The sequence below is a fragment of the Copadichromis virginalis genome, linkage group LG1 (genome assembly GCF_057382275.1).
Source record: "Copadichromis virginalis isolate Kocher_CV1m ecotype Utaka linkage group LG1, C_Virginalis_male_GT1.1, whole genome shotgun sequence".
NCBI lineage: Eukaryota > Metazoa > Chordata > Actinopteri > Cichliformes > Cichlidae > Copadichromis > Copadichromis virginalis.
The window spans coordinates 38,106,009-38,129,033 of record NC_140618.1 but is presented as its reverse complement, the minus strand read 5'-3'; the positions used below and the strand labels follow the sequence as shown (position 1 = coordinate 38,129,033).

The window sequence follows — 23,025 nt, the reverse complement described above, 5'->3', positions numbered from 1 at the left end:
CACACTACGGACAACTGATTTACTCACCTTTCCTTCAAAAGGTTGGTCACTGCTAAGGAGCCAGCCCCAGACCTTTCCAGACTTTGTCTTTCCCTCACCAGCTGTCTCATAGGCCAGGCTGTTATTGTGACGCTGATCCAAGATGTGGAACATGTCCCTAAAATAGGTTTCAGCACTTTGAGTCTGGGTGGGCAGAGCAGGTCATCTACTAATGGGAGGGTTGGTGGTTGTTTGACCCCTTGCTTCTCCAGTCTGCATGCCTAAATATCCTTCAAAATAAGATTTTTTTTTTTCGGATTTGTGTCAGCTTTCCGGTGCAGATCCCTCCCATTGCTCATTATGCTGTTGAGCATATCATAGGACACTTTTCTCAGCTGGCCTCTGGCTGATATATGAAGTTAAAAATTCTGTCCTCTGTGATTTAGCTTGCAAAACTGAATCACTGTATTAAGTGAGTGACAGATGAAACGCTGCTGCTGCCAGCGTGAGTTTAGTCCTCAGTCCACCACACTGCAAAGGCCATGCTCACTCCCAGGAGGACCCAAGATCTCGCCTCAACTGCTCTTGCTCAGATGTTGCTAACAGGCTCCGTTCTTTAATCTCCTCGTCCAGCTTCCAAATTTTCAGAGTCGATGTAAAAACGGCAGACATATGGTGCCACACATGGAGCACCAACACGCCCATTCAGGCTGTGAGCAGATGAAGCAGCAGCTTGTTCATCAGCCACAGTTGGTGGTTCGATTAGTCACCTCTCTAGCAGGTCGGCACACTAATCGCCAAACCGTGAGTCTCTGCTTCACCTCCACATGCGTAACCATCCATATTTCTGTTTCAAAGACCTCACTGCTGATTTGGACTGCACTGGTTCATACAGGGGGCTTAAATGAACCGACAGAAGCCACATTTCTGCATGTGAGAAGCCACAATGACCCGGTGTCTGCCACTGTCATGCAGACACAATGAAGAAAAAAGATATTTAACCTTTTTTTTGAAAACAAAGAAAAGGGAACCATGTGAAATAATGCCCAAATTTTTTACTCAGTTGTATATAGTATTTGTATTTGTATTCTATTTTTATCTTATTGTATATTTATTTTATTTTATTCTACTGTATATAGTATTTTATTTTATTCTATTCTGTACAGTTGTGTACTGTATTTATTCTTATTGTATTCTAATTTTTGCCTCATAACTTTTGCACTGTCCACTTCCTGCTGTGACAAAACAAATTTCCCAAGTGTGGGACTAATAAAGGTTATCTTATCTTATCTTATCTTATCTTATCTTATCTTATCTTAAATAACTAAAAACATGGAAGAATTTTAACAATGGGGGGAAAACATACAAAAATGAATGATTAAAATGAAGAGTTTAGTAATAAATAAACATGAAAGAAGATTTCATTTTTCTTTATTTTTTTCATTATCTTTTTGTCTTTTTTCCCACACCTCCTGCCTTTTTTTGTTTCACTCTAACGCTGCACCTCTTTTTTACTTTATTTATCAGTACACAACAAATATCTTACTTTCACTTTGAACCAGGAATCCAGATGAACTTCCAGAGTTTTCCCTCGGGATGCTGCATTTGCTTACTGTACAGATACCACAGTATAATGTGTAATTAGCAAGATAGCAGCACTAAGTGAAGGCTAATGAGCAAGAAAGAATATCACAAGAGCCACTGCTGTTTACTCCAAAAATGCTAAAGCCTGAGCAAAACAAATCCCTAATGGATAAATTATCAGAAACTGAGCTCTAAAGAAAGAAAAAAATAGCATTTCTCAGACACTGGATCAAAGCAGCGGGAGAGAGGAGGGCCGAGCAGACGCCGCTCAGCCTCAGAAATGTGTCAAGGTTTGTTTGGTGGTTAATAAAAGGGCCTCCTTCTTTGTCTTCTGTTGAAATGCATGCGTGGTTTTACATTCTGCTTTACTGAGGAATTTATTTTTACAAAACGTGTTTTGTTTTTGTGTGGCGTTTTATCATTTACTGTGACCAACTTAGTTGTTTGGGGGGGGAAAGCTGCTACTAAATGCAGAGTGTAAAATCCAGGCCAGACTTGGATCCATCAGAAAGCTGGATGAATCCATTCTGTGTCTTAAGAAAAAAAAAAAACTACTTCCTACAGGAAATATAAAACAGGCAGCTGCCATTTATATATAAGGCCAAACTGTAATGGACAGTAACTTATGGTTACTTATGATTATCGCACTCCTGAAAAACTACAGTCCTATATTCTGCTAGAGGCAGTGATTCATACAGCGCAGAGCAGAGTTCCTGGTCAGTTGTAGCATGCTGATTTATAAATGACAGCTGACAGAGTGTGATATGTCAACAGATATTTCCTAAAAGACTCTATCATGTGCTCATGGATAAATCCTGGATATCTGTGAGGTTTAGATAGCCAGCGCTGTCCTGTAGGTATTTTAATAGCTACTGTATCCTGCACATGTTGGGAGATATTTATAAACACAAATGAATGCAGAGACAGTTTGAGTGTGCAGCACATGCGGCACAGTCATGCAATGCATTCACAAAATGTTGCTAACGAGTTTGTGTAAAACGTTGCTGGTTCAGAAACAATGATGTCATCAGCTCCATGTAATTTCATCTGATGTGCACTTGGAGCTACGGCTGCTGAATTAATGGAACTGAACTGAAATTTCCATTCTGGCTTCCAACAGAAAAAGATGACTGAAAACAAAAAGGCCTTTGGCCAACAAGATCTATTAAGAGGAACTAAAAGCCATTAAAAGTCTTCTGTTCTGGATCACGAAGGGTCTGTCACCTTGGTCGCAGCTCTAAATCACTCCCTGCGTGCGTACAGCACGGGTTTCCTGAGATGTGTAGCCTGAGCCGGGTACAGGCCACAATTGGACCTGCTGACATAGGCAGTGTAGGATACACAACACCGGGGAACCATGGTTATTCTCACACAGCCCTTTTCTGCTAGTACTCGGTCTCAGTCTCTGTCATTTTCCATTACAATTGAGTCCCACCTTATGTGCGTCAGACACATGTTGTTTTTTCAATTATTGCCATCATTGTTTTTCAAAAATGGTGGTTTTGATTTTCTTGAAGGAGTTGCTCTCACAACTCACAGTGACATCAGTGACTAGCCAATCGGTGGCATGCAGTCTGTTGCGATCATGGTTTTCCAAGCGCATGGAACTCCGGCGAGTAGGTTCTTAAAAAGGAACCGGCACCAGGTACTACCACTTAATGGTTTTGGCTTCCCTTCATTGGCTTCCTGTTAAATCCAGAATTGAATTCAAAATCCTGCTCCTCACATACAAGGTCTTAAATAATCAGGCCCCATCTTATCTTAATGACCTTGTAGTACCATATCACCCTATTAGAGCACTTCGCTCTCGCTCTGCAGGCCTACTTGTTGTTCCTAGAGTATTTAAAAGTAGAATGGGAGGGAGAGCCTTCAGTTTTCAGGCCCCTCTTCTGTGGAACCAGCTTCCAGTTTGGATTCAGGAGACAGACACAATCTCTACTTTCAAGATTAGGCTTAAAACTTTCCTTTTTGCTAAAGCATATAGTTAGGGCTGGACCAGGTGACCCTGAATCCTCCCTTAGTTATGCTGCAATAGGTGTAGGCTGCCGGGGGATTCCCATGATGCATTGAGTTTTTCCTTTCCAGTCACCTTTCTCACTCACTATGTATTAACAGACCTCTCTGCATTGAATCATATCTGTTATTAACCTCTGTCTCTCTTCCACAGCATGTCTTTATCCTGTCTTCCTTCTCTCACCCCAACCGGTCGCAGCAGATGGCCCCGCCCCTCCCTGAGCCTGGTTCTGCCGGAGGTTTCTTTAAACCTCCGGCAGGGAGGTTAAAAGGGAGTTTTTCCTTCCCACTGTTGCCAAAGTGCTTGCTCATAGGGGCTCATATGATTGTTGGGTTTTTCTCTGTATCTATGAAGCACCTTGAGGCGACTTATGTTGTGATTTGGCGCTATATAAATAAAATTGAATTGAATTGAAAACCTTAAAAACTGACTCGGGTCAAGCAACGCCGATCCCAGTGGGCACTAGTGGGAAAGGGCTAAGAGTCACATCGAGCTCCAAATACCAGACAGCACTTTGTTATTTTATATCATAATTTATATTTGAAGTTCAAGGAAATCAACATGCGGATCCATCCACTGGAGCCCTTTTGTAAAATCAGCGAGCCCAAGCATCTTCTTTTTTTTCTCTCTTTTTTTTTTTTTTTTTTTTTTTAAATCGCTGAGATTAGAATTATTGTGCAGAATTTAAAAATGCTTTCTGCCATAATCGACAATATTTCTAAACTGTTTCAAATATTCTTACTTTTTTCTGTCTTTTCTGTTTATGTAAACAACTGCGCGCACTTTTTGATCACAATGTCACCAGTGATGTCACCACGCTCCCCCTCCCCCTAAGAAACAGTTAAATAATCTCCTGGCTGTTGTAATCCTCTGACATAACAGGCTGGCTAAATGCCTCCTGCAGTGTTTTCTCACAGATTGGGAATCTGGAACAGACAGCATTAAACCACAGACACACACACACTTTGCAATTTTCAAGAAAATACAAATCAACTTGAACAGCTGTAAAGTTTCTTACTAAAGGAGAAGCACCTGGGTGTTGGCTAAATGAATGATGAGCTAAATGTAAGCATGTGTTTCAAATCGTTCATGAAATAAAGAAAAATGACGGTTTTGAATCTGCTGGGCAGACTAAAGCACTGACAGTTTGAACTCAATTAAATAATCGTGTCTTTATGACTTATTGCAGACACATTAAACATGACAGTCTGGCCTCGTATCAGAAGCGGCGACGCATCACAGTGACATCAACAGCTGGATTTAAAAATTTAGCTTGAAGCTAAACTCTAGATGAACTCTGCAGATAGAGGCTTTTTAAAAGATTATGAAAGACCTGAGTTTGCACTTCCAGTTCAACAACCCTTCAGGGAATTTACCCCACAAATCTCCTTACAAAGGGCAGTGCACTTCTAGGTCTCGCTCTCAGTGGGGAAGAAGTGATCAGCCAGACCTCCAGTGTTTGTATTTGATGGGAAAACTTTTACCACAGTAAAAGTGCTGAAGCCTGTGGCAAGATATTTCACTCTGCATTCAGAAGACCAAAGTAATTTACAAAGTGCACTTCATTTTTGATTCACTGAGACCCGAAACACACAGAGCAAGGGAGCTGAAGGTCCATTTCCCATAAACCTCTATACACCCAAAAGTGCAACCACAGGGTTTGCCCTTCCAGTAACCATTAAACAGAATGCAGGTTTAAGGCACTTCCTTTTTATGCGGTGTGTAATGTCAACATATAAGCATTGTTGCATCTCTACACAAGAAATAAAGCAAAGACCTAAAAGGAAAAAAACCCAAACCACAGTTTTGATAAATTATATTAAATTAGATGACTGACTGCTACAAATGCAACAAAAACAACCCTGTAATATGTCAAATGAGACCGGAGCGTGCCACACGTCTGTGATCATGTGATCAACCCCAGGGCAGATCATTGTTTTGAGACCTTATTGCTAACTCACTCACTCTCTCTCTCTCTCTCACGCATCCACACACACACACACACACACACACACACACACAGAAACTGAAAAATAATATCTTATAGCAATAATCAATAACACCAACAGCATTTTTCCAGCTTCTGATCAGTACCATGGACAACAACTGCAGTCAGAGGTCAGGCGAATGGACACATTTAACATAAGTTTATGCTACAAGCTCACAATGAATCGACTACTCAGCTACAGATTGAGCCTTGCTATTGTAACCTGAAGACAAGTGTAAAGTCTGTAAGCATGGAACAAATGAGAGAAGCCCATGAACCACAGGTCCTCACAGGCTGAGTGGACAGGGGATTGTACCAAACAAGCACATTCATTCATAGAGTTACTCAATCAATAACTGTTTCCACTGGACTAATTTCTATATAAATCAACCACACACAAGTCCACACATACATACATATGACTGCATATTTTCAACATATAAGTCGGAACAGCCTTTCAGTTCTTGACAAAAACACAAAGGAAATACAAGCAGTGGATTTCCCAGCATGCTCATCAGCCGTCCAAATGTTTCAGAATGTATACTGCATACATAAACTTGGGCTTTGGTCATGAGACAGAGCCACAAATGTAGTGGAGCTTTTTAACTCTGTCCCATTTTTATCTAACTGAGGAGAACGTGCACATTCAGCAAGTCTAAGTTGGTTTGGGGGGCTTTTATGCGCGACTGCCCAGGAACACACCGTCTTGTAGTCCGCCCCTGCCCACACCTCGATTTTCTTTTCCATTTCGATGTGGAGCAAAGAGCTCCACACACAAAAGCACATGACGAAACCTGGAGCAATGCCACAAGCTTTAAAAAAGAAATAGTTAATCCTCGTCCCCACAACTTTCATTTACACGGAGCGCATCTCAAGACCGTATCGTCAACTTTCACAGACACCCCGTCTGCTGTCCGCCTCATCCTCCACCTCCCATACTTTAAAGTCCCACTAACTTGACTCACATTTCCCAAAATAGCATTTCCACGATCAGTGAGGGTGTCGTGTTTCTGCGCTCCAACAGTTATCAGACACAACAACACATGTAGAGTAGCGCTGACAGCTCGGTGAGGATGAGCGCACACAAACCAGGGAAACCATACAAAACAAAAAGCAGAGTGGAGCTTCTCCGTGGACCAACAATCATGTTGAAGCGCTGAAAGAAAACTCTAAACCCAAAGTAAAATGACACACACACACACCTTTTACACTCACCTTTCATGGCAGTAATGACAAAATACATAGTTATAATCCAGGCTCGTGGAGAAAACAGTAACACAGCTCCCTGTGTGAGACCAGCGGCAGCTCTATCAGCACTGTCATCCTCCGGCTGCTCGGCACAGCATGAGGATACATGTGACTGCAACGTCATCGTTCTGGCCCCGCCCCATCACTTACCTGCACCTCTTATTGACACAGCTGTCAGCCAATGAGAGGACACTTTTAAAACACCGTGAGCGCACAATCTCAAAATTATATAAAACCACACAACAACAAAAAAAACCCAACACAAAAATATGAACCACTGATGAGAAGGAACACAGAATGACACCAAAGAAACACAAAGTACCACAGAGGGACACAAAATCAACAAAATGACCAATCTGCAACATTCATGTCAGTCAACTTTTGGTGTTGTTCTTACATCATCATCATGATGTTTGTCCAGGATCAACATTGCAACTGACCAATCACATTGTATAAGCAGTTAGCATTAGCCAAGAAGTTAGCTAATGCTATGAAAAACTATTACTAGCAAAAGAACATGAGTAACCTAAATTTGGTTAATAGCAAACATAACTTGATAATACCTAATAATAATTATTTTTTAAACCCTGAAATGCTGAGCACTTGTTCCAGAAGAGCGTTTTACATAAACAAAGACATTTTTTTCTCCTTCTTCCACATTCCAAAGATATGGCATCGCAACAAGGTGAGAGGCCAGTTGCAATGTTGATCCTGGACAAACATTATGATGACGCATGAACAACACCAGCAATATCAGGTAGACCGTAGTCAGGCAGCCTAGTAGTGCTGTACCACCTGTGAGGTGCTGATCCAGCAAAGAAAAAATAAAATCTCAAGAAGAGATGCTTTTAAATGCCTCCAGTCATACTTTTAGAACAGTTTTTATTTGACCTTACCAGTTATTCGCTGGTAAAGTAATGGCATTATGGTCCTGATCAATATTATAATTATAATGTTGCAATCTAAGATACTAAACAGTAACGTCAGTGAGGTAATCCAGACTGATTCCAACGTCAACGATTCCAAAATTTGTTGCAGTACAAACATGCTTGTTAATGCTGTACAGTTGGACATTTAAACAGGAGAGTGTATGGAAACAAACACTCGAGAAACACTCTGCAGAAGGAAGCCATATTCTACACCGACTGTATTTTTAAGTCATTTTTGGTGTTGCATCATTCCCCTCCTCTCCACCTCACACACACAAATCAGCATGAACACAAAATTACTACAAAATGCAGCAGTCTCTTACACATAAATTAAATAAAATAAAAATAAGAACATTTTTTGGTTTCTTTTATTTATAGTTATGTATTTTCCTCCATTTGGCTTCCTGGTGAGGCAGAAGGTTTCATTTAGACGGGAAGTTTATCAGATCTCTTAAAAGCAACAGCTAAAATGAAATGGGGTTTCTCTTTCCTCTCAAACAGCCTCGACTCTAACTGAGACGATGGAAAGTTTTCTTTGAGATGTCAACATAACCGTGGTGCATCATTTCTACCAATTTGTCAGCTGCAGATTAATGCTGCCAGTTTCACTTTTTACCACATGGTTCTCTCTGTGACAATAAGTTATTAAACAGGCTTTCTCATTATTGTGCTATCTTTGCATTTTGGTCATTATAGCAGCGAGATGGCACTGCTATTGTTAGGTCAAATTGAAGAAAACAACATTCTTCACTATCACTGTGCCCCATAATTTAAAAAGAAAAAAAAAACTGTCATGTCGCAGGTCAATTAGTTCAGATAGTTTTTGGTAATGAAACCCTGGCATGAGATCTGCAGCGGTGCAGACACAGATACATCACAAAGAGACAAATGAGATGCACAATAATGCCTAAAAATAGCAAGATTATGTCAAATAAACACAAAACAACACCCAATCACAGTTTTGCATTTGAAACAAACAAACATAAAAAAAAATGACTTAATTGTCCACAACCATGTGAAAAATGACATAATAGAGACAGGAAATAACACAAAGAAAAAATGTAAAAATAAAATAAGAAAATGACAATAAAGGCACAAAAGCCCTGAAAGTGATTAGCAGAAAAAATGGTGGAGTTCGTGTTCAGTTGGAGTTGGATTTAGAGTTGTATTGCTGTACTGAAAAAAAAACACTTTTCCCTTTCAGGAGAGACGCAGAGAAATGTGACAAAGAAAAAAGCACACAGTCATGTGGTGTCGTGCTGCCGCCCTATCAACTGTTTGTTGACAAAACAAACAGTTCAAAGAAACAAGAGGTAGGAGAGACATGAAAAGGAAGGAAGAGAGCACAATGCAAAGACAGACAGAACGAACAGCAAAAACTAAGCAAAGAGGAAGATAACAGAGGACGACGCAGCAAGAAACCGCTGAGAGACGCAGCTTCAGCAGAAATCTGTCAGCCAGTTACATCCAGGCCTCCAGCAGCACGAGTCTAAAGATATCCACCAAACCCGGGTTTGGAGTGCAGAGAACAAAGGACTAGCATGTCTTATATGGCAAAAACTGGTTCATAGATTACACACACATTCACAATAAAACTGACATGAATGTTGAGATTTTCTTAATTAAGTTATTGCTAGTTCTGCCTCACATTCACAAGATTTTCAAAAAATTTGATCTCCTGAGATTCAAACATTATGTTCTCAATTTCAAAATCTTAGGAGGTCTCTTAAGTTATCATGTTCACAGGTTTTCAGAAAACTAAAACCTCTAACCATCAAGTCTTCTAAATATCTTGTAAATCCTCGGATGAGTTAGAATCAGTTTTTCCTACGTTGTCTCAATCTCCAGTGATCATCTAAGTGCTTAGAGCAGCTGGTCCTAGCACACTTCAAATCCTGTCTCCCCCCCACCCTGGACCCCCACCAATTCACATACCGCCAGAACAGGAGCACAGAGGATGCAGTCTCCATCGCACTGCACTCTGTCCTCTCACACCTGGACAACAACAACACCTACGCCAGATGCTTTTTATAGACTTCAGTTCAGCATTCAATACAATCCACCCCTCACAACTCATCAGGAAACTGACAGACCTGGGCATCAGTTCCCTCATCTGCAAATGGTTACTGGACTTCCTGACCAACCGCCCCCAACATGTCCGGCTGGATAACCGCTGCTCATCTACAATCACAATGAACCGTGTACCACAAGGCTGTGTGATGAGCCCTTTCCTCTACTCCCTCTTCACCCACGACTGCAGACCTGCTGATGGTTCCAACACCATCATTAAGTTTGCAGATGACACCACGATGAGGCCGCCTACAGGGAGGAGGTGGATCGTCTGGCTGAGTGGTGCGACAGAAACAACCTGCTGCTTAACACCGAGAAGACCAAGGAGCTCATCGTGGACTACAGGAGGAATGCTGATCCACATCCACCCATCCACATTAAGGGGACGGCTGTGGAGCGTGTGAGCAGCTTCAAGTTCCTGGGAGTTCACATCTCCGAGGATCTCACCTGGACGACCAACTGCTCCAAGCTGGTCAAGAAGGCTCACCAGCGCCTCTTCTTCTTGAGGACTCTGAGGAAGAACCACCTGTCCTCAGACATCCTGGTGAACTTCTATCGCTGCACCATCGAGAGCATCCTGACCAACTGTATAACAGTCTGGTACGGGAACTGCTCTGCCTCGGACCGGAAGGCGTTGCAGAGGGTCGTGAAAACTGCCCAGCGCATCGCCGGAGCACCACTTCCTGCCATAAAAGACATCTACAGGAAGCGGTGTCTGAAAAGGGCTGGGAAAATCATCAAAGACCCCAGTCACCCATCACATGGACTCTTCACCCTCCTGCCCTCTGGGAGGCGCCACAGGAGCCTCCGGACTAAGACCACCAGGTACCGGAACAGCTTCTTCCCCACAGCTGTCAGACTCCTGAACTCTGCCTCCTGACATCTGACCCACGTTAAACTCATGGACTGAACATACACACACCCACAATGGACAACTGTACCCTCAAACACACAATAATAACATGGACTGAACCACCACTCACAACCACTAGCACTTTATATAGCCTCTGTAGAAACTATCTACACCCTCACTTATCTTAACTGCACTACTGTATAGCTCTGTGTAAATAATCATTCTGTACATTCGATAATCTTTAATCCTACAACTGTTTACAACTTGCATAGTTCCCATTTCTGTATAGCTGTATATCTCAGATTCTGTAAAGTTATTTATTTCATATTCTGTATAGTTTTTCATATTTATATCCTGTCCATATCCTGTACATAGCTTGTACTCACTACAGCCTGTACATACTTATAGTTATAGAATATTCACAACATACTTCATACCGTGTACATTATAACATACCATAATAGACCCATTTCTGTAATATACTCACATATCTATATTATTGCTAATATATATTGTAATATATCTATATCACTAAAGCACTTCTGGATGGATGCAAACTGCATTTCGTTGCCTTGTACCTGTGCATGTGCAATGACAATAAAGTTGAATTCTAATTCTAATTCTAATTCTAATCATGTTCCCAAATATTGGCGACCATGCTACCCGCCCACTCGGCGGGGTGACGGCAAACCCATGTCAAGCACTTTAATGCCAAAGGTTTGGATATAACCCTACAGAGATGTCGGGAACAGTTACAAACATTAACAGAGCACACAGTCTGATGCCAAGCAAGGAGATGAAGGGACAAGGAAAACAGTGTAAAAGATCTGTTTTTCCCATCGCATAAATATAGAAATGGAGTTTCTGAAATGCATCACCCTTGTAAAAGTTTATTAATTATTATCATTTTATTGTTATTATTAAAGGCTTGTTCAGATAATCAGATGCAGAATTGTCAAAAATAAGAACCTATTACTCCAATTAACTGTTATGAAAGGTCCACCTTCACTTTTAGCTTTGGATAACCACCAACAGTTTTCATCTTTATGGAGAAAAATTCATACTACAGCCAGATAATGAGCCAAAACAAACCTCAAAGATCTGAGAACTACTTGAAGACCAAAGACGACCAAGGAGTCCTGCTAGTCATAGACTTTCATACACAGTTACCCAACTTCAACACCACTGAACATTTAAGGGGGTACTAGAAAAAAAAAAGCCATGCCTTTGAAGATATCACAAATAAGCTCTTTTGAACATTTTCAGGCAATGGATGGATTGTGTATCCAAAATTCTGCTCAGCACTTTTTTTCAAAGAAGTTCCTAAAGTCTTTAAAAGGAAGATTATAAATTAAGCAACACAAGTTAAAAACCCAGAGTCCATATGAGAAACATACAAAACCAAACTAAGCAGAAGAGGATGAACTCAGATACATACACTGTTAGCATGGGAGGAAAAACAGATGAATGGCCATCAGACAATGGGAGAAACATACCTATTGACACACCCAGGGCACACTGTCCACAAATGAAAGCAATGAGGGAGGGACAGGCAATCACAAAGGAGGGAAAACAGACACCAATGGAGACAAGACAAAGGTGGAAACCATCAAGAGAGGAACCCATGAGCAAAGACATTTACCAAACCAAAACAGGACATGGGAATAATTACTAAGACATAGACCACACCAAAAATGGACCACCAAAGACTCCAATCTGGTCCGGTGGACAGCTCTGGAAAATATGAAGGACCTACCTTCATACTACTACGTATGGTGAAAAACTGGCATCCCAGTGCCAGAAAAGTTTGCTGTTGCATATTGCAGAGAAGGGATAGTAGAGCAGTAAACTGGCAACCCGGTGCCAGTAATGTTTATTGTTGTTTTTTGCAAATAATAGATAGGATAGGTTGTAGAGAAGCTGGCAACCCGGTGCCAGAAAGGTTTGCTGCTACATTTTGATAATGAAGCATAGAGAAGAGAGGAGGTGGCATCCCAGTGGTTGAAAAACTTGCTTCTGCATTTTGTGAACAAGGGATAGAGAAGACAGCACCTGGCATCCCAGTGCCAAAAGTGTTGGTTCTGCACTTTGTGAAGCAGGCATTGAAAACAGTAAAACTGCCATCCCAGCGATGGAAAGGTTTGCTTCTCCACTTTGGCGAAGCAGGGATAGAAAACAGAAAAACTGGCTTCCTAGTGCCTATCCAAGATAAACAGCAATGGAGGGGCAGCAGAGCATGGAAGTAGTGACTGGTTTCCAGCAGCGCATGAAATTGTGGTAGGGGGCGGCTGCATGGAACAGTGATGGGATGCTTCTTTTTCTGTTACCAGCGCTTGTCTATGCTACATGGCGCTGGTGGGTGGGTCAAGCTGCAAGGCGCACAGCAGCTGCTGTTGGAAGTTTTATATTTGCTTCTGGTCAACTGACTTTTAGATATGTGAGTGTTAAGAAGCTACAAAGTTAGAACAACAATGAAAAAAAAATGCCTCTCTCTTTTAGTATCCGAGCTACAGTCCAGTCTTGATCCTCATCAGAAGAATACTTTTATGAGACCTTCCTGGAACATAGGAACGGCATGCTGTCTGAGTCAGCGTTGACATGTGTCGGCTTTTTGGGTAAAAGTCACTTTATATCTGGATGGAGTGAAGAGAGGAGTTCTGATGTACGGAAAGATGGATGTAGCCAACCGGATTGCCGAGCGGTGAGAAAAAGTGCTATGAGGTTCCCAAGGATGACCGGTGGAGTTTGGTCTCTCTGAAGCACCTGACATGTTGTTCAGAGAGTTTTGGTTTCTTGGATTGCCTGAAAGAGAATCCAATGAAATAAAGATAGAGAACCGGTAGGGGCATGTATAGAGGTTTGGTCCCTCTCCTAAAATTCAGATAAATTATCTCCAATATGTTCATAGGGATACATTGTTGAGTTAAACTTCATTTCCACTGACAGAAAGGGGAGTTCCACAGTTGCATGTTGAAATATCCATGAGCGAGATGCTCCATGTATAAATGGGTAAATGTGGCTTGTAACGTAGAAGTGCTGTAGGCACTCAGTGGTGAAAAGTACCACAACAGTCCGTTCCATCTAATCATTCAGCTAAGACCAATCTTCAAACTCCTACAGAATATCAGTGCCTGAGGAAACTATTTTGGATAGCACTCTGATCGTTGTAGGATTTCCCTTTTTCAAGCACTAACCACTTACACAGTTCGAAATAACAACCTGAACCTATGAGTAAGTCTCACAAAGCACCTACCTTTAGGTCATAGCTTATAGGAACTTTACAAAATGCCTCCAGTTGACCTGCAGCAATATCCCCTCTAACACAGCAGTGTGGTGTTTAAGTGTCTCTCCTCCTCTCATGTTGTCTCAGCAAATCTGTGCAGTGACAGAGAACCTCCCTCATAAAATAAAGCTAAAGATATATTTACAGGGCACCTCACCCACCATCCCACTCAGCTTCATAAAACAAATCCCAACTGAGCTGTGGAGCATCAGTGAAAACGATTAAGCTTCCTGAAAACAGCCATGCTGAGTAAATATCAGAGTGCTGTAGGCGAGAGTGTCTCCTGCCAGCAGAGAGAGGAAACTGAGGTGCAGCAGGAGTTTCATTCTTCCTCCAAATTGGCAGAACACGGGAATGATTTATGCTTGGAAAAGCCGCTCAGCCGATGTCGGAGCTCTCCACCTCCCCTCATCAGGCCCAGTCAGTAGATTCACAGCAGCATGTTAGGAGCTGTTTGGGCAGCGCCTGGAGGATCAGCGTTCCTCCCTCCGACAGTCCCACGCACAGACGACTGCAGGAGGATCTCACATTCATTATCCAGCCTTATCAGCTCTAATGAGAGAGACTCCACTCTAGCAGAAGTCCCCTGTCACACATTTGTCCTCATCTATCCTTCACTCTCACAGTGCTTGCATGTTTTACAGTAAAAACTGCTTATAATGTTGTGGGGGAAACACGTTCAGTGTTCCACAGTGAATGGAAACTTCATTAAAAACTCATCGAGTGAATCGACTTAGACCACCTACCCTCAGAATCTTAGTTCAGGGGACAGCGGCCAGATTGCAAACAAAGGAAATCTATTCATGCAAAAATTTTGATAGTCTTTTGGCCCTCATGCTTTGGATTTAGTTTTACATTTGCTGTCTTGTTCTTACTGATTAGTCTCACCTATTCTTCAACACTCTCCAGTGTGCCTAAAAACGAGGAGCATTCGTGTTATTAATACAACTTCTAGATAAAACAGTTTTACCAACCAATACACAGTGATGCAAAAACAGAACTCACATGAGTGTGTCTTCTTCACAGCTGCCGACAAACCTGAAAGACACAACAGAGATAAAGTGTTGCTTTTCCCCTTTTTTCAAATGAACAGATCCAGATTTTCCAATCTCATGTTTTTGTCTCTGGTGGTTTTTGCATTGGAGTCTGTGTTGTGCACAGCATTGTGGTAGCTATTGTTGCTAATGAAAGTAGAATGAGAGACTATTAGCTCACTGTCGATGCAAGAGCAAGTGTAAGTATCTCATCTTGTGGATTTTTGCTGGGAATTTTTGTTCTTCCCATAGACGTCACTCCACAGAATGTTAGAGAGAACAGAGTGTGTTTGGGAAAGTTTCATACTTTGCCAATAAAATGAAAAAACAAACCCAAATCAAATGTTTACCTCCTATAGTTTCCCAAAGCTGAAATACACATCCACATTTATGAAGCTGATGTGACAGATCCACCATCCCCTACAGATCACTTCTGCGGGAGTCTGTCTACGGCGGTGGCTTTCCTACAACTAGTTGTACATTTCTGTACAATACTGACTTATTAACCATGACACTATAACCTGAAAGCATATCCTATACCTTTACTATTCTGGCTTTAACTGTTCCACCGAAGCCTGAACTCATTCACCACCCTGCTGTGTCCGGTCACGTTAACTTTGTATTTACTTTTTAGTTAGAATGAATTTAGGCTGATCTAGGAACTGAATTTTTATCTCAGTAAGAATATAGGTTCATTTTTTTTTAAATGTGAGTAAACCCAAAGTTTGATGGTGGTCCACAATTTTTCCCCTCCCTAACTGCATTGTCAGCCCTTCAACCATGAGGTAATTGACAGTCTATAAATTTGTTTATAATTACATCTGCTGCTGCCATGGAGGTTTGAGGCTCACAAAGAACAGTGAACACCCATAACAACCAAGAAAGAAATGGCCTTTGAGTTTCCACAGGCATTTCAGTGTGTCATCAAACATAAAGTGAGGCTCATTATTTTGGGGTAAATGTGGACACTCAGCAGCAGAATGATGCAAAGCTGCAACAGCTCTTCATACTCTAGCTTCCTCCAGAGGGCTGTGGGAGCGACGGGGTGGTGGTTGGAGACGCTCTGGGGCCACAGTGACTCGACCCTCTGATAGGCTCGCGTTGCCCATCTGGACGAGGTCACTGCAGTGACTGTGTCGTGTGTGTACGTGTGTGTACACTAGTGTGTATGTGTATATCAGTAGTGACAGGAAAGGGTTGAGGTGGATTTACGACATTTTTAGAATATTCAGCCTAGATTACAAAATGTTTGTGAGAGCTTAAATAATTTTATTATAATAATTTACAAAGGTAACCTGCTTTTTTAAGATGTTTTTTCTTTTAACACTTTAAAGTTGAACTGAACCAGTACTTCTTCTTCTTCTTTACACTGAAGATAGTTCTTAATGACATTGGCTGGGTGTTTGGGGTGGTTGTCCAGAATACATTTGGGGCCAATAAACAATCATTTATATTTCTGAAAGCGTTCTTTGTTTACAGCATTTTTCACACCTGCCTAAAACTTTTGCACAATACTGTATTTTTTTTATATATATATCTGCTTGGAAACCAGCCTTTTTTCTGTTGATCAAACTGTAATTATTTAAAATTGTTTCACCTTCACAATGTGTGAGTTTCTCAGGACTGTCTTCTAAAACAAATAGCGTCAGGCTAGAGGAAGTCAGGGTGGATGGATGGCTCAGTAAAACAACTTCTATGACAGATGAAATCATAGTGTAAACTGTGCTTTTCTTGAGTTTTCCTGTGTATGTGTTGATCCATCATAACACAAAGACGTGAAACACTCGGTGTGGCTGGGTTCATCATGGCGGAGGGAAAAAGCATTGTGGTGGTTCTCTGAGCGTTTGTGCTGCAAGTAAATGTTTAAAATCAAACTTCAAAATTATAGGTACAAATGTGTGTGTGCTATGCATATTTTTTCATTCAGCGCAGGAACAGTTCACCTCTAATGTCAAGTCCTCCCATCAGCCATCTGGTCGTCTACCATCACACATGCACACAACACAACAGGACAGTCAATCACTGTCCAGCACAGCCTGTGGAGGTGTGCACACAGCCCTGACTCTCCTTGTTCAGTCCTTGCAGTCACCTAAGGGCGTATAAAGAAGCCTTTAAAACCATGTAGATGTTTGGTTTTGGTTTTTCAGATTTTATGTTCTGGACAAAGTTCAAACAGCAGGTTTTTATACCAGATACGTCTGTTTCTGCTATCTTTGTTTTTTTCGGGGGGAATGCACCCATGGTTTACACAAACCTTTCTTCAGACAGACAATAATACTGTTGTAAAGCTGAAAAACTAATGGGGCTGAGGAAAAACAGTCATTCTGAAGCAGGAGTACCTCAGGGATTTAAGAGCAGTGGACAATGTCATTACTCCGTCCTGTTCACATTTATTTTCATGAACACTGGAAGAAAAAGTGCCGCTACCATCTTCAGCAATGAGATATCAGTTTTAAATTGTTGTTTTACCTCCAGCTACTTCCTGAAGGGCAAAAATGATGCTGTGGTGTTAAAGTGGGAAATAGTGTCTTTGTGATTGAGACTGACAGCAGTTTGTCCTTAATCTACCAGAGAACAGTTTAAAATAAAGAGTGCAACAACCTTGACAGCTTATTAAAAGCGAAAGGAGAAAACTGACTCCTTTTAGAGAGAAGTCACCTTTCCACATCCAGCCGTGGGGAAATTCAGAGTATTCAGATTGGTTCTTTACAAGCAAAATTTACACCCGGACGTCTGTATTGTCATTTAACTTGCCTCCTGTTTGTTTGAGATTGTGGTGAAACTCTGGTGGCTTTGTGTGCATCAGAGCATAGACTGTATATAAAAATGAATGTAGTTACCATAGTGACAACCATTGATAGCTGACATTTTTAAACAGTTTTTCCTGGGCACTCACGGTCCTCCTGCCACATTCTCAACTGCCACTCAGACTCCACCGTCTCTCCGCTTGTCTGAACGTATCCAACCAATCTTAAAATATTTCATTGAGAGAATTAACCATATTCATTCAACTCCATTATCGTGGATGTTTTACAGTAAGATCCTTTTAACCCCCACCTAGCATAAGTAGAGTTCGGCTTATTTAGCTTTATTAATTTTTTTTTTTTTTACAGTGATTACTAACATTGGAACAACAGAAAAGCTGCATTTTCAGAAAATTACAAGGCCGTATGTACTCTTTATACTGGATGCCTAAGATTTACATGAATATTTCTGGTGTTCAAAATATTTTTCAGACTCACCTATTCTTAATGTTCACAGCAACCACATAATTTAACATTTATTTTTGGGGACGGGCTCAAACTTTTTTTGTATGCAAAACAACAGCTTTGACAAATTAATCACTGCATTTCACAATGCATTGTGAACACAGTGTGAACTGGTTAAAATAGGCTCTGGGACTGAAAATACAATCATATGGAAACACTAAAAGAATACTGTGTTACCTCAGGCACACATCCAGACCCTGCTCCTGGTTCGTCGGCTCTCTGAAAGGATTTCAGAGTCCACGGATGTAGTCCCAACTCTGCCAACGTGAGCCCAAACTGCCCCACTAACCTCCTGAAAAGATTCAGTTCCTGGATCAAACCATAAAATTCTCCCTGCTGCTTTTTGAGGGCAAATCTTTCACAAGAACACAAAGCTTTCAGTGTGTATATACATTACATGACAAGTTCACATCTGAAAAATGTGAAATTTCTCACATTGTTTTTTCACACTGTGTGTGGAGGCCTGTACTCCAGATGAGCATTAGGAGGGTAAAAGGCTTCGTTTTTGTTTCTGGGTCAAATTTTTCACTACTCTTCAAAAGCCGTTGTTTTGACTTTATGGCAGAAAGTGTGTACAATGAGCTACTTTATGTACCCCTCTGTGCACCCAAACATTAGTAGCCATGGGGACCATTGGCATTTCAAACAGACTCACTACATGTGACGGGAAGGTTTATAACCCAACTTCTGACTTAAATACTTCTAAATCCTGTCTCAGTTAGGATTGGACAGGAGTGTGGACACATTTAGTGGTTGATAGGGTGCCTGGGTTGTCGACCCACAGTTTTCAGTTTTACATTATTATTGAACTTTGATTTTCATATTATTTATCAATTCTGTTCTTTTGGTTTCTGTCTGTGCTCCATAGTTGCTCGTTCTCCCCCGTCTGCTGTCTCCCCTTGTCAAGTCTAATTACCGATTACTTCCCCAAAAAGTAATCCCGTTACTTTACTGATTACTTATTTTCAAAAGTAATTAATTACTTAGTTACTTAGTTACTTTTTAAAAAAATTATTTACAACCTGAATAGGTGATAAAGCAATGGCTCTTTCAGCCCAATTCTACTTTTTCTGCATAATCCATCATACAAAATGTAATCAAATGGAAAAGTCTCTTTTTAAAACTTGTTTTATTAGTTTTAATCTTTTAACTTTATGCATCAAGCAAAATTTTAATTATATGCAACATTCTCTGACTGGAAGAAATTTGTTTAACATTTAAACTTATTTTCTGCACATTCCAGCACATAAAATATATATATATATTTTGTGTTTACACTCAGTCTTTCAAATAGATGCAAGTAAAACACAGCAGAAAATAAATAACATCAAAGACTAGTGGTCCTGTTGCTCTATTTTCACCTGTAAAGCAGGAGTGGCGTAGGCAGAGGTTTACCCTGGTGCAGGTGTGCCGCAGCGGTCAGTGGAAGAATCCGCGAGTTTCTCTGTGAGTTTCCCATTACGTGGTAGCTACTCGGTGCTTGCTTGGAAGTTTAGGGGGTTTTTTTCGCTGTAAAAAGAAGTTTTCTTCCCACGCACAGCGGACACTAATGTTTTTGTCACTTTTTATGGAATCAAACTCAAAGTAAGGTCAATACTTTCACGCTTTAAACGCTGCACACTCATACTCTCTCCCGCACTCGATATATGATCCATTGTTGATCTGCACACAGCTGTTGTCACGAACGTCGCACTCGCTTATGTCACTGTCATGAGATGTTCTCGCAAAAAATTCACGGTTTTAGTAACGCAGTAACGCAGCGTTCCTACGGGAAAGTAACGGTAATCTAATTACAGTTTTTGCAATAGTAATCCCTTACTTTACTCGTTACCTGAAAAAGTAATCAGATTACAGTAACAAGTTACAAGTAACGCGTTACTGCCCATCTCTGCTCATGAGTAGTTCCCAAACTGCTCATTGTCAGTTTGATCTTAAAGACATTATTTATTCTAGGTTAAGCCCTAGAATAATGTTGTTCTCAAACAACAGTAGCATCAGTATACAGTGATGTACACGAGTTTGCTCCTGATGGCGGCTGATAACACTCACAACTAAAGTTTACATCCTCTCCATCCAATCTGCTTCCTATCAGATTAGTCAGAACCAATGCTGTGGTATTACTGAGCAAACCTGAACGTGCACAAAGTCATGTACGCAGCAAGGGAAAAAAGAAAAGAAAAGAAAAGAGAAAGGCGAGGAAATGTGAAAACAAATGATTCAGATGATTTCATTGATCATCAAACCCTGGCCTGGAACACAACTTGATTTAATGTGGCCAGAAAATGCCTCATCAGCAGAAATACACTTACTCCGTTTCCAGCAGTTGTCGTCGTTTATCTACAGTGACCTTTGACTTCCTCCGAAAATTAATCCTGTCTGCACACCAACACAAATACACACCCGGCACACAACTTCATATTTCAAAGACGTGCAATAACTGCTGTCCTCAAGCACCTACAAGGCTTTATCACAGAATCTGGGTCAAGTTAGAATATTCATTAGCTGTGGCCTTTCAACTCTGGCTGCAGGAAGAGGAGAAGCTCCAACCAAAACATTTTAGGCTGTAAGAGCGACACATTTACACAGAGCAACACAACAACCTGAGAAAAACACAACAGCTGTGTGAACTTGTCAGTGTCTTTTTTTGTTGTTGTGTAATTAATCTCTTGTGTGTCTCTTGGTGGACATTGTGTGTATTTGTTTTATTTTTGTGCTTTATTGGATCATACAGTGAAGACAGACAGGAAAGCAGAGGGACGGGGGGGGGGGGGGGGGGGGGGGGCATGGGCTGCGGTCAGACTGATTTCCACTCGTAGCCTGTTGTTGACATTGTAGCTCTTTTTTGACCACTTTGTATTTACTTTGTATCTCCTGGTGGATTACTTGGGCTTCGTTTTAGCCAGTTGCATTTAACTTTATTGAAGTTGATTTGTCTCTTTGGCAGCATGGTGGTTAGCACTGTTGCCTCTCTGTGTTAGCCTTACCCAAGGTGTACCCTCCCTCTCACCCTGTGGTTGCTGTGATAGGCTCCAGATGACCCTGATGGGGATAAACTGATACCTCTTTTTGACGATTGGTGTATTTCTGTTGTCTTTCTGATTTTGTCAATTTTTGGATCATTTATTTCTTTTTGAACTATTTTGTGGGTCTTTTCGATTCGTGATGTTATTGGTACAATAACACTGTAGGGTCTTAAAACTTGCAATATATAGCACCTTGTTGTTGCTGTGAATTGATGACATATGTAATCAAACTAAAATTGAATTAAATTTGTATTTCAGAAGTTATTTTGTCCTCTCTAACTAACCTTTTTGAAGTCAAATCATTTTTTTCTGTCTTTGTGGATGATTTGTGCTACTCTGTAGCCATTTTCTAGCTTTCTCTGAGGATGATTAATGTTCATTTTCTTTTCCAAGACTCTTCAGTATGAACACTCTGGTGACAAAGTGTTGATTTTGGCCTGTTATCCAGCAGAATCTGGATCAGAAGGATTTAGTAAACATTAGGAATAACTAGGATAACGTACTTTCTAAGGCTTTAGGAGTACACTGGGCTCGATGTATTAGAGTTTCTGTCCAGCCCAGCCTGAGCTGTGGAAACAACAGGTTTGCAGCTGTCACAATTACACGAGTCTGGTTTGACAAATACATATAAACATCTGTCTGCAACACTGGTGCATGCTTGTGAAGAACAGCCAGTGATTCCCTCAGTGACTGGCATTCTCCACCTCTTCAGTCTGCTCAGACTGCTCCTCCCTCTTCCTCTTTCAGTCTTTTTGCAGTCTGTCACAGTGGATCACACACTGACACACTGACCCAAAACCTGCAGCTCACTGCTGAAATATTCAAAGCTTTACAGAGGAGAGGAGTCGACTCTGACTGCCTGTTAGCAGAAAGAAGACAGCCAGGGAATCATTATGGACAACATTAAGGTCACAGTCACGCTCTCTGTAAGCACGCGAGTACAAAAGCCAGCTGGCACAAAACCAATGCAAACCCCACAGCTGACACAATGTTAAACTTATTGTTGTGTTTAACTTACAGAGGAAGGTCTAAGAAATCATGAAGGAGTGAAAAACAGAATTAAAACCCTCTTTTGTTTTATTATCTGTCCCCCAGTGACCCCCTAAATGTGTCATTTTGCCTGAGTAACCCTCCAAAATATTATTTGATATCAAGGACCAAGGAACTGATCGTGGACTTCAGGAAGACCAGGAAACACTTGACCCCTGTTTCAATCCAGGGGGTCAGTGTTGACATTGTGGAGGACTATAAATACCTTGGAGTACACATTGACAATAAACTGGACTGGGCTAAAAACACCACAGCACTTTACAGGAAGGGCCAGAGTCGTCTCTATTTTTTGAGGCGACTGAGGTCCTTCAACATCTGCCAGAAAATGCTGAGGATTTTCTATGAGTCTGTGGTGGCCAGTGCGATCCTCTATGCTGTTGCATGCTGGGGGAGCAGGCTGAGGGTCGCAGATGCCAACAGACTTAATAAACTGATCCGTAAGGCCAGCAATGTTGTGGGGATGGAGCTGGACTCCCTCAAGGTGGTGTCGGAGAGGCGGATGCTGTCCAAGATAAAGACAATGTTGGATAACACCTCCCACCCACTCCATGACATGTTGGTCAGTCACAGGAGCTCGTTCAGTGAGAGACTGAGATTACCGAAAAGCACCACTGAACGACACAGGAAATCATTCCTGCCTGTGGCCATCTCCCTGTACAACGCATCCACTTAACACACTGTTTGCTGCTACAACTACACATG

At 41.3% G+C, this 23,025-nt stretch overlaps 1 protein-coding gene across 2 annotated transcripts in view; it reads right to left on the bottom strand.

Moving 5' to 3' along the window:
• Nucleotides 1-23,025, bottom strand: part of LOC146719220 (nuclear receptor ROR-alpha A-like) — a 171,517-nt gene that overhangs the window by 44,426 nt on the left and 104,066 nt on the right. Inside the window, exon 2 of one of the 2 annotated variants that reach the window (XM_085461793.1) lies at nt 14,953-14,985. In XM_085461793.1, the coding sequence (XP_085317919.1) occupies nt 14,953-14,985 (33 nt within the window). Of the gene's footprint in view, nt 1-6,779; nt 6,958-14,952; nt 14,986-23,025 lie in introns of those variants that run through there. The other variant, XM_085461802.1, reaches the window with a different exon arrangement.